Source organism: Dipodomys merriami, unplaced genomic scaffold, assembly GCF_024711535.1.
Source record: "Dipodomys merriami isolate MVZ:Mamm:240054 unplaced genomic scaffold, mDipMer1.0.p SCAF_34, whole genome shotgun sequence".
Lineage (NCBI taxonomy): Eukaryota > Metazoa > Chordata > Mammalia > Rodentia > Heteromyidae > Dipodomys > Dipodomys merriami.
Window position 1 is genome coordinate 8,502,142 of NW_027204937.1, and position 13,067 is coordinate 8,515,208.

The window sequence follows — 13,067 nt, forward strand, 5'->3', positions numbered from 1 at the left end:
CTTTAAAGTGGTATAGGTTTGGAAGTGGTTTTACAGTTTAACTTTTGACAAATGTTGAAGCATGCTTTAAATAAATAATTTTTTAGTGAGTAATGAAGTGGGAAGAAAAAAAACTGGGATCGCTTTTTGGAGAATATTTATAACTAAGTAGTTAAACACTTTTCTGAAGCATCTTTTTGATTACCCTCCTATTCTTCCCAAAAGTTTTTCTTGATCTGAAGTTTGATAAATTAACAAGATTGAAATTAAATATATTATATACAGAAATATGAATTACTCAGAGCTTTTGTAATTCAATTCTCAAGTATGACTTTCTCAAGTATGAATTTCTTGGGCAGAAAGTTCTCAAGTATGAATTTCTTTTCTAGCAATCGCAGAGCCTGTTTTTGCTGTGGTCAAAGCTGACTGATAGACTGTGGTTTAAGTCAACTTATTCAAAAATGTCTTCAACCCTGCTGGTCGAGACAAGAAATCTTTATGGGGTAGTTGGAGCTGAATGCAGGTTAGGCATCTATTAAACATCACAGAACAGGTTAGACTGTGGTTTGAAGTAGTGGATATTTCCACATGTTTTAATTGAGTGTATGTGCCTAAGTCTTTAAAAAAAAAATTGGACTTACTACCAAGTAAAGCTGTTTGGTTCCAAAACATACTTTTCATTTTCTTCATGCTATTTTTTTTCCTAAGGGGATAACATTTAACAGAGCAATTTGTTTCACTAAGTGAATTAGTCCTGTTAAAATTTGTATTTATAAAATTTGAAAAGTTAATGTTTACCTTCCTATTCAAATATCCAAATTGACCACTTTTTCTTTTGTTTGGTTGGGGGGTTGGACTCTAGGCATGGGCACTGTCCCTGGGCTCTTCAGCTCAAGGCAAGCCCTCTACCACTTGAGCCACGGAACCACTTCCCATTTTTTGGTGGTTAATTGGAGATAAGAGTCTTCATGGACATTCCTGCCCCTGCTGGCTTTGAACCATGATCCTCAGATCTCAGCCTTCTGAGTAGCTAGGATTACAGGCGTGAGCCACCAGTGCCCGGCAAAATTGACCATTTCTCTCTCTCTCTCTCTCTCTCTCTCTCTCTCTCTCTCTCTGTGTGTGTGTGTGTGTGTGTGTGTGTGTGTGTTGTGTGTGTGGTGTGTGTGTTGTGTGTGTGTGTGTCTTTTAATTTATAATGACTGAGTGATATGCCCTGGTCATTTAAGACTGGTATGTTTCTTGGCCATTTATTTTGTTAAAAAATGATTTTCCCAAAGTATTGGGAGAATTTATACTGAGAATATATATATGTATATATATATATATATAGTGTGTATGTATATATTTATACATATATACACATATAATTAAAAGAAAAAATTAAATGAAACCTTTTTTTATTAAAGTCTAGTTCTATAGTTTTTAATACCTAAAGATTTTTTCTTTAAACCATTTGTTATTTTTGTTAGATTATTTTCTAAAATGTTATTTTACTTTTTCAATAATACAGAATTGAATCGCATATTGAAAATAACTTGAAAGTAACTGAGTTACTAAACACAGCTTTCTTACGAGATCTTTAATCCATCAATATGTTAATTCCAAAATGTAAATACTTCAGGTATAAACTTGGTTTAGAATTCATTCATGAAATGATAATTAGGTATTTGGCCAGTCCCTCTTCCCTTTGTTTCTGTCTGTTTCTGCTTTTTTCCTTAGGTCTGCACCTGGTCAGCATTTGGCAGGATGGCAAGTGGAGGAGCAGCAGGGTGAAACTGACACAGTTCTGGTGAGTTTCACTTTGCTGCTCCTCCTGATTCTCAGGGAAAGAATTTTGTTAGTTTCTATTGGTAAACTTCCATCTCCAAATGAATCCTTAAGATGAGGTGCTGACAACATTCCTTTAAGACTGACTCTACTATTTGTATGTGTTCTACCTACTCCAGTCTGCAGCAGCTCTTTGTGTTGGAGTTGGGAGTTTTGCTGATCCAGATGACCTGCCCGGGCTGGCACACTTTTTGGAGCACAGTAAGATCTTTTTTTTTTTTTTTTTTTTTTTTTTTGGGTCAGGTCGTGGGGCCTGAACTCTGGACCTGGGCACTGTCCTTCAGCTCTTCAGCTCAAGGCTAGCACTCTACCACTTGAGCCATAGCGCCACTTCCGGCTTTTTTCTTATGTTGTGCTGAGGAATCCAACCCTGGGCCTCATACATGCAAGGCAAGCGCTCTACCACTGAGCCACCTTCCCAGCCCCACAGTAAGATCTTGTAAATTATCATTCCCTGGTGTGACATTCTTACTCTTTCAAGTTTGTATAATTTTATTTCAAAGATAGTAGTTGGTTGGATAGAAGTATATTTAACAAGATAAGAAATTAAAAAGAAAATTGTTATTTACAAATAGCATAGGAAGAGAGGGAAGATTAGAATGAAACCTGTTTTAAAATATATACTCATAGCTAGGTACTGGTAGGATTATACCTGTAATCCTAACTACTCAGGAGGTGGAGATCTGAGGATCACAGTTTGAAGACAGCTTAGGCAGGAAAGTCCATGAGATTCTTATTTCTAATTAATTGCCAAAAAGCCAGAAGTGGAGCTATGGTTCAAGTGGTAGAATTCTTGCCTTAAGCTGATGAGCTCAGGGATAGTACCCAGACCCTGAGTTCAAGCCCGGATTGGAAAAAAAAAAGTATATCTATAATTTATTTTAAAAATATATATAATATATATACTATATGCTATGTAATACATTATATATAATATATACTTATTTATGTAATCATTGTTCAGGTATGGTTAAGTCAACAGATTAGGAAATATTCTGTAGGAATTCAGTATCTTTGTTGGGGTGGTATTACTCAAAAAAATAAAGCCCAAACATGTCAGAGCATTAGAAATACAGAAAATGAAAAGGCATGTTTAGTATAAAAACAAAACAAAATAGAAGCTTTGTTTCTATTTTATGAACAGTTTCTATTTGATTATTTTATGAATATACCTAAATAAAATCGATGTTGGTATTACACAGTTGCAAAAACTTAGTCCCTATTTGCTTTTGTGAATTGATCATTTTTGATATTTTCTTAGCTATTGAGAGTAAACTTCTAAGACTTTTTATAGTAGCAGTTTAAATTATGCTTATGTTTAACCTTAACCTTTTTATAAATAAATTCTATGTCTTTCTCTAAAACCTAAATGCTTGATTTTTCTTAAGATAAAAATAGCATATGACTATTATAGAATGTTATAAAAATATCAATAATAAAGAGTAAGTTTTAATCAGACATAATCATTGTTACAATGTTTGGTTTATTTTCTTTTAGTTTTCTACACATGTAAAAGTTTATCTATGACAATAAAAATACTGTCTATTTATTTGTGTTCTGTGAATTCTGTTCTTTTCACTTAGTGGTATTCATGGGTAGTTTGAAATACCCAGATGAGAATGGATTTGATGCTTTCCTGAAGAAACATGGGGGTAGTGATAATGCCTCAACTGATTGTGAACGTACAGTATTTCAGTTTGATGTCCAGAGGAAATATTTCAAGGAAGCCCTGGATAGGTAACTGAAAATATATTTTAATTTCAATTACCTAATATCATTTTAAAAGTAGAAATCTTGGGCATGTTTTATGGTTTTTCTTTCAGTGGAAAATTTGATCTAATTGTCACGAGTACTTACTTGGAAAAAGGAACACACTATTAAATAGTGTTCTGTAATAATTTACTCCTTGTATTAAAGATGAAACTAAAGCTTCTTTTTTTATGGAGTTTGACCTTAGGGCCTTTCATTAATTAGGTAGCAACCCTACCTCTAATGCTGCCTGTACTGGACCTTGAATTACAGGCCTTTACTCTCCTTTGGTGGCTGTTTCGCTTATGGCTGGCATTCTACCACTAGAGTCAAGCCTCCAGTTCAGTTGTTTCGCTGGTTAATTGTAGACAAGTATCTCATAATGATTTTTTCCCAGGCTGGATTCACATCTCAATTCTCAGATCTTAGCCTTCTGAGTAGCTAGAATTATAGACACTAATCTCTGGCTTGCAGTTTTTTTTTTTTTTTTTTTTTTTCTAATTTTACAACATGGAAAACAGAAGCAATAAGGGACAAGCTGGCTTCTGTTTGTTTGTTTTTCTGGGACTTAAATTCAGAGTGCTGTCCCTAAACTTCTTTTGCTCAAGGTTAGCACTCTACCCTTGAGCCACAGTGCCACTTCTGGCTTTTTTCTGAGTAATTTATTGGAGATAAGAGTCTCATGGGGTTTTCTCTCTGGGCTGGCTTTGAACTGTGATCCTCAGATTCCAGCCTCCTGCATAGCAGGATTACAGGCATGAGCCACCAGTACCCAGCTACTTTCTAATTTTATAGTCTAGAGATAACAAGTTAACATTGCATATATATTGTCTGTATTTTTCATACCCGTTTATTTTTTGAACTGATACTTAATTTCAAATTGTAATTGGGTAATGTATGAGAGATGATTTTTGTTGTTGTTGTTGTTGGTTGTGGGTCTTGAACTCTGGGCCTGGGTGCTGTCCCTGAGCTCTTCAGCTCAAGGCTAATGCTCTACCACTTGAGCCACAGTACCAGTTTTGGTTGTCTGGTGGGTGGTTGGAGATGAGTCTCACAGACCTTCCTGCCTAGGCTGGCTTTGAACTGGGATCCTCAGATCTCAAGCCTCCTGAGTAGCTGAGGTTACAAGCATGAGCCACTGGCACCTGGTATAGTTAAACTTTTTAATACCAAAATAACAAACAGAAGGATACAGACAAAAGTATCAAAGAAGGCAATGTAAATGGTGCCTGGTAGTCCATTTCCTGTAAATTTGGAGATCAGGAATAATTTGAGGGGACACTAAGCTAATTTAAACCTCACATAATGACTACATGTTGCTCTTGTTTCAGAGTTCTTAGGTTGTAAGGTTCACAAACTCAAATTGTAAGAAATCTTGACGCAAGTCAAAATTGTGCAATTTTATGGCCAAATATGAAAAATAATGAAATAAAAAGCCTACTTCACTAGAAAAAATAATAGAGTGCTATGTTTTAAATAAATTCTGACCATTTCAGAGTTGATGAAATTTGGTACAAAATTGTTACCTTTTTTTGGTCAGTCACTGTGGGGCTTGAACTCTGGGTGTGGGTGCTGTCCCTCGGCTCTTAAGCTCAAAGCTAATGCTCTACCACTTGAACAACAGTGCCACTTCCAAGTTTCTGGTGGTTATTAGAGATAAGACTTTCCTGCCCAGGCTAGCTTTGAACCGCGATCCTCAGATCTCAGCCTCCTGAGTAGTTAGGATTATAGGTGTGAGCCGTTGGTGCCCAGCTTGTTACCTTTTAAAGAGGCTAATTCTAAACATTTTTTGGCCTGAAGACTGTTCAGTAAGTAAGAATGTAACCTCACATTTACTTCAAACAAATTTTTTGTATATGTGTTTATCATGCTGGGCGAATTAAACCCAGAGCCTCAAACATGCTAGGCACGTACTCTACCATTAAGACATTCCCCTCCTTCTCTCACATATTTATCTCTACTTAAAAACAAAGAAAGCTAGATGCTGGTGGCTCATGCTTGTGATCCTAACTACTCAAGAGGCTATGATTCAGAAGATTGTGGTTTGAAGCCATCGTGAGAAGAGAAGTCCCTAAGATTACAGCTCATTTATCCAGCAAAAAGCCAGGCTGAAAGCATTGCTCAACTCATAAGTGTCATCTGAATTTAAACCCTTGTACTAGCAACAACTCTCCCTTTAAAGCCCCAAACAACTGCAGCAGTAAGAAGAATGCTACTGCATTAAATAGTAGGAGAAATTAATGAGGCCAAATAAATATATACGATAGCCAGACATGTTCCTATAACTTCAGCACGTGGGAGGCTGAGACAGGAGGTCAGCCTGTGATACATAATAAGACTATAAAAACAAACAAAAATAATGATAATAGTGTTAAGAATTTTAGGTCATTCTAGGGTATAGAACAAGGCCCTATATCAAAACAAATCATATCATAAATAATAGTGGTAGAATATTACATATTACAAAGCTGTAATAAATATTATAATCTACACTAATTATTCAATAGATAAAAGGCCAATATCTGGAATGTACATAAACCTAAAAAAATTAAGCAAGCATACACAGCAGAAAGAAACTAATTAATACACACATATTAAGCAACAAGAAAAACAATCTGATCAATAAATGGGCAAGTGAACTGAACAGATAGTTCTCTCAAGAAGAAATACAGGGGCTGGGAAGGTGGCTCAGTGGTAGAGCGCTTGCCTTGCATGTATGAGGCCTTGGGTTCGATTCCTCAGAACCACATAAGCAGAAAAAGCTGGAAGTGGGGCTGAGGCTCAAGTGGTAGATTGCTAGTCTTGAGCTGAAGAGCTGAGAGACAGTGCCCAGGCCCAGAGTTCAGGCCCCACGACTGACAAAAAAAAAAAAAAAAAAAGAAATTCAGCCTGGCACTGGTGGCTCACGCCTGTAATCCTAGCTACTCAGGAGGCTGAGATCTGAGGATTGTGGTTCAAAGCCAAGGGCAGGAAAGTCTGTGAGACTTTTTTTGTTGTTGTTGGTTGTGGGGCTTGAACTCTGGGGCTGGACACTGTCCCTGAGCTCTTCAGCTCAAGGCGTGTGAGCGCTCTACCACTTGAGCCACAGCACCACTTCAGTTTTCTGATGGTGAATTGGAGATAAGAGTATCAGAGCCAGGCACTCTGGTGGCTCACACCTGTAATCCTAGCTACTCAGGAGGCTGAGATCTGAGGATCACTGTTCAAAGCCAGCCCAGACAGGAAAGTTCATGAGACTCTTATCTCCAATTAAACACCAGAAAACTGGAAGTGGTACTGTGGCTCAAGTGGTAGAGTGCTCACTCACCTTGAGCTGAAAAACTCAGGGATAGCACCCAGGCCCAGAGTTTAAGCCCAATGACTGACAACAAAAAAGAAAAAAGAAAAAAAGAAAAAAAAAGAAATAAATATAGCTAATAGAAACATGAAATGTTCAACATTGTTATTTGGGTGCTGGTGATTCACATCTGTAATTCTAGTTACTCAGGAGGGTTGAGATCTTAGGATTCCCATTCTAAGCCAGCCTACACAGGAAAGTCCATGAATCCTTTATCTACAATAAACCACCAAAAAGCTGAAAGTGGAGCTGTGGCTCAAGTGGTTGAGCACTATTAGCCTTGAGCAAAAAGTTTCAGGGAAAGTGCGCAAACCCTGAGTTGAAGCACCAGGACCAGTACCAAAAAAAAAAAACAAAAAACAAAAAAACAAAAATTAAGAGCTAGGGAAGGGGTAATGTTATCCAAAAAGAAATGTATGCTTTACCTGACTTATGTAACTAACCCTTCTGTACATCACCTTTATAATAACAACAAAAAAATTAAAGAAAAATGTTCAACATGGTTAGACATAAAGGAAATGCAAATCAGAAGCACACTTAAGTTCCATCTCACTCCAGTCTGAGTGACAGACATCAAGAAAATAATTAACAATGGAGAGGGTGTTGGGAAAGAAGATCCCTCTTAACACTGTGGGAAATGTAAACTAGTTTAGCCTTTGTCTCAAAAATCTAAAAGTAGATCTTCTTTAAGACTGCCACACGTTTATTTATTTATTTATTTTGGTCTGGTCATGGGGCCTGAACTCTGGGCCTGGGCACTGTCCCTCAGCTCTTCAGCTGTAGGCTAGCGCTCTACCACTTGAGCCACAGCTCCACTTCTGGCTTTTTTGTTTTTGCTTATGTGGTGCTGAGGAATTGAACCCAGGGCCTCAGGCATGCAAGGCAAGCGCTTTAACCACTGAGCCACCTTCCCAGCCCTGCCACACGTTTATTGGACATACACATGAAGGAGAATAAACATGCCAGAAAGACACCAGCACATCTGTGTTTATTGCAGCAATATTTAGAACAGCCAAATGATGGAATCAGTTAATGTACCTATCAACAGATAAAGAAGACGTTTATGCACACATACCTACCATGGAATATTACATAGACATAAAGAAAAATGAAATAATGTCTTTTGCAATTAGAGGACATGATACTGAGAGACATAAGCCAAGCTCAAAAAACTAAGTATCATATGTTTTCACTTATATGGTAGCTAGACCTAAAAGACATATATTCATGGACATGTGCATTTGTGTGTGTATCCATATACATAATTATTTATACAGTTAAAGTGTGGAGATATAACAAAGAAGTTCTACCCCCTTGTATAAATAATATAAACTAATAAAATATAGAAGTCTGCATAAGAGCAACAGGAAATGAAGTGATTACTATAACTCAGGAGAAAAGGCTAAGTGCCAGGTGTTTGTAGGATGTATATTGCATATTTGTCTTTTTTTTTTTTTTTTTTGGTTTTGGTTTTACCTGGGAGAACCAGTCAAGGTGTTCATATAATCATTAGGTATTCATCTACATCTATTTTATGTACTCATATGAGTTTTCGATATCACAATGAAAAAAATAAATTTACAGACTATGATACAAAAGCACAGACTAATAGGCTTTATATCCCACAATCACATGCTTGTGAACTAAGTCTCCAACTCAGTAAAACCACTTAAAAATATAGATGTTGGTCTGAGAATAGTGGCTTATACTTGTAATCCAAAGTACTTGGAAGGCAGAGTTCAGGAGGATCACAGTTTGAGGCTAGCTTAGGCAAATAAATTAGCAAGACCCCTAATCTCAACAAGGAAGTTGAATATGGTGGCCTGTACCTGTTATCCAAGCTATGTGGGAGGCCTAGGCAGAAGCATAGAGAAGGATAGGCAAGAAGGATAGAAATAGGTGCAGGGTGGCCTGGCCAGAAAAAAATGTGAGAGTGGACTTGAAAAATAAAGTAAATAGAGTGGGGGTTGTGACTCAGGTGGTAAAGTACCTAACTAGTAAAGGTTAAACCTTGAGTTTAAACCCCAGTTCTGTTTTTTAAAAAAGTTAATTGATGTAACTAAACAAAAACTGATAGGTGTTTTTATTTTGCTTTTTTCCAGATGGGCCCAGTTCTTCATTCATCCACTAATGATCAGGGATGCAATTGATCGTGAAGTTGAAGCCGTTGACAGTGGTAAAAGAAGTGCTTCATGTCTTTACTAATTGTACCTTGTGATTTTTTTTTTTTTGGTACTGGGGATCAAACCCAGGATGTTGTGAAGCTAGGCAAGCACTTTGTCACTGAGCTATATCCCAGTCCCACATTTATGATTCTTTACCACCAACCCATAATGGGTTATATTTAAATGGCAACATTGAAATTGGTATGTTTGTTCCTGAAGTCAGTAAATGTCTTACTCAAATAGATATTGAAATATCTATTTGGGTATTTCTTACTAAAAGGATATAATGAGTCTTAGCTTATTCATAAAGATTAATACTAGGTGTTGAAACTTTAAAATTTACTTATTATTTTTGCATAAAGAGACATTTTGTCCAAGGCTTCATTTTAAGTCTACTGTCTTGCTATTTATTTTATTTTATTTTATTTTTTTTATTGTGAAGACACTGTACAGAGGGGTTACAATTACATGGGCAAGATAATGAGTACATTTCTTATCAAGGATTGTAGCCTCCTCCTCCTTTGTTTTGTTTCCCCTTCCCATCCTTCCCCCTCCCACTCCCCCCCCCCCCCCCGCCTTCCCCCTCCCCCACCAAAGTTGTAAAGTTCGTTTTGACATACTGACTTGTACTTCTCATTGTTGCAATGGGTCCACCTGTATCCCTATTTAAAAGATTGTTTTTCCCTTCCCCTCCACAAACTATACCAACATCAAATACAGTCAAAGCAGGGGTTATACTGTGGGGGAGCTGTCTTGCTATTTATATACTTTATCCTTTGTTACATGTTAACCTGTGTGTGTCTGTACATGCTTTGTGGCTTAATTTTTTTTAGTTACAAAAACAATTGTTCAGAGCTGGAGGTGTGGCTCAAATGGTAAAGTATCAACTGAGTAGCCAAGTCAAGCAAGTGACCCAGAGTTCAAAGCTGGGTACTAGGGGAAAAAAAAGTGTTATCTTTATAGATTTAGAAATGAAATCTTTGGGGGCTGGGAAGGTGGCTCAGTGGTAGAGTGCTTGCCTTGCATGCATGAGGCCCTGGGTTCAATTCCCCAGCACCACATACGCAAAAAGAAAAAAAGCCAGAAGTGGCGCTGTGGCTCAAGTGGTAGAGCGCTAGCCTTGAGTTGAAGAGCTGAGGGACAGTGCCCAGGCCCACAGTTTAGGCCCCACGACCGGACCCCCCCCAGAAATAAAAAAGAAAAAAAAGAAATGAAATCTTTGGGCAGACCATTTTTCCTAACTTTGGGATACATTAATTTTTTATTTTTTTTTGGTCATTCATGGGACTTAAACTCTGGGCCTGGGAGCTGTCCCTTAGCTCTTCAACTCAAGGTGAGCGCTCTACCACTTGAGCCACAACACTACTTCCAGTTTTCTGGTGGCTAATTGGAGATAAGAGTTTCACAGACTTTCCTGCCTGGGCTGGCTGTGAACTGTGATCCAGCCTCCTTAGTAGCTAGTAGGTGTGAGCCACTGGTGCTCAGCTGGGATACATTAATTTTTACTTTTTGGTTTTTGTAATTTAATTTAGCACCTCCCTCTGTATGCTAGTCAAGTAAACTCCTTAACTTTGCTAGGTAAAGAATGAATATGAGAACTCCGTGCTTTTACAGGGTGAGGTTCATGAAGCTCTGTATTATAAATATTCCTTAATTACACAGTGCCAATAAATATCACCACTGAAGATTAATTCTGCTAGTTTATTTTAGCATAAGAAACATGGTACTGGAGCTGAGGTACTAACTTTAGTATATTACAATTGTTTCTTGCATTGATCAGTTTTGGTCTATTTTATTGAAGAGTGTATACATATTTGTGTAAGCATTTATCTGAACAATGCAGATAAGTCTGTTCACCATTCTACCATTTTCTTGCATATATTAATAACAAGCTTATATAACTTATCTGTAAAGTTCAGGAACTTGAGGAGAGATTATCCTGGATTTTCTGAAGAGTCCCCTATAATCATAAATCCTGCTATAAGCCTTATGAATGAGAGTCAGAAAAGACTACAAGAAACAGAGATCAAAGAGAAGATTCTATACTGCTGGCTCTTAAGATGGAGAATAGGAGCTGAGTGTCTGTGGCTCATGTCTGTAATAGGAGGCTGAGATCTGAGGGTCATAGTTCAGAGCCATCCCTGGCTGGCTGAAAGTAGAAGTGTGGTGCTAGTGGTGGAGCATCAGCCTTGAGAGAAAACGCAAAGCAAGATTGTAAGGCTTATTGTAAGGCCCTCTGTTCAAGCCCCAGTACCAGCACATCCACAAAAAAGGTGGAAAATGGAATATAGATGACATTTAGAAGCTAGAAAAAGACTAAGAAACATTCTCCTGCACAGTCTTTGACTCTCCTACTCTTTTCTAGGCTCTTTGAGAACTGTTGCTTGGCTTTTCTAGCAGTGTAGAATCTCTTCCTTGACCAATGAGTAGATTCTCTTGCCTCTCACTCATAAGGACTCAAACGATTATAGTAGAATCCTCTGGGTTCTTAATCATATCTGCAGTGTCTTTTTTTTTACTATCTTGTTTACTTTTCTTTATTTTATTTTATTTTTTGGGTCCGGTCGTGGGGCCTGAACTCTGGGCCTGGGTGCTGTCCCTCAGCTCTTCAGCTCAAGGCTAGCGCTCTACCACTTGAGCCACAGTGCCACTTCCAGCTTTTTTCTTTTTGCTTATATGGTGCTGAGGAATTGAACCCAGGGCCTCAGGCATGCAAGGCAAGCGCTCTACCACTGAGCCACCTTCCCAGCCCCTTCTTTACTTTTCTTAGTAGAATTATTTGGTAGGTACTGAAATTGACACTTGAGGTTAACGAACTCAAGTTACAGAACCAGTAATTATCCCAAAGATCTGTAATCAATAGTGATTGTATGAAGTTACAGAACCAGTAATTATCCCAAAGATCTGTAATCAATAGTGATTGTATGACACCAAGAGCTATACTCATACATACATAATACTTCTCAAAGGTCTTATTAGACCTTTTCAAAAATTATTTTTCTGGCCTGGAGTTGTAAACTGTTAGAGCGCTTACCTAGCATTTGCAACCCATGAATATGATATGATCTCCAGCTCTTGGACTAGGTCCTGAAGGTAGGTAGTGGGAAGAGAATCTTGCTTCTCTTTATCCTGATATCTTGCCTGAGCTCTGTTTTGATTTTGACCTTTGTTCTGCCATATTGGCCTTTTTTTTTTTTAAATTCAATTTTGCTTTCTCAATTCTGTTTTTTAGAGATACTAGCATTTTCTACCCTCCTTTAGAGTTGAAAATTCCTTATTATTAATTTTTTTTTCTTGTTAGTTGTGGGGTTTGAACTCAGGGCCTGGGCTCTGTCCCTGAGGTCTTTCACTAAAGTCTACTCTACCACTTGGAGCCACAGCACTACTTTTGGTTTTCTGGTGGCTTATTGGTGATAAGAAGCTCATGGACCTCCCTGCCTGAGCTGGCTTTAAATGTAGATCCTTAGATTTCAGACTCTTGAGTAGTTAGGATTGCAGGCATGAGCCATTGGTGCTCTGCCTTCCTGTTTATTTATTAAATATAGATTGAGTCATCCTCTGGCCTGAGTTATCCCTGAGAAGCCTCTATAGTATCCATTGCCAACTTACATTATGTTAAAATCTATTTGTTGATTAATTGCTAATCTCCCCTTTTAGAATGTAAACTATGTAAGTGCAGGTTTTGTTTTTGTTGTTATAATGGGACATATATATATATATATATATATATATATATATATATATATATTTATTGTGAGAATACTGTACCAGAGGAGTTACAATGACATGGGCAAGATAACGAGTATATTTCTTATCAAGCATTGTTGCCTCCTCTTTGTTTCCCCTTCCCAGTGCAGAGTTTTTATTTATATTTCTATTCATGTAGAAATTTTAGTAGTATCTGATGTAGAGTGGTCAATAAAGTTTTTTTCATTTTATTAGCATATATTAATTCTACAAAGAGGTTTCATTATATTTCCATATATGCATGTAATGTACTTTTATTA

The 13,067-nt window shown here is 37.4% G+C and overlaps 1 protein-coding gene across 1 annotated transcript in view; it reads left to right on the top strand.

Moving 5' to 3' along the window:
- The window catches only part of Nrdc (nardilysin convertase), a 66,122-nt gene that overhangs the window by 16,199 nt on the left and 36,856 nt on the right, over positions 1 to 13,067 (top strand). Inside the window, exons 4-8 of the mRNA XM_069987238.1 lie at positions 369 to 502; positions 1,702 to 1,771; positions 1,929 to 2,010; positions 3,393 to 3,546; positions 8,998 to 9,071. Of these exons, the coding sequence (XP_069843339.1) occupies positions 369 to 502; positions 1,702 to 1,771; positions 1,929 to 2,010; positions 3,393 to 3,546; positions 8,998 to 9,071 (514 nt within the window). The remainder of the gene's footprint in view (positions 1 to 368; positions 503 to 1,701; positions 1,772 to 1,928; positions 2,011 to 3,392; positions 3,547 to 8,997; positions 9,072 to 13,067) is intronic.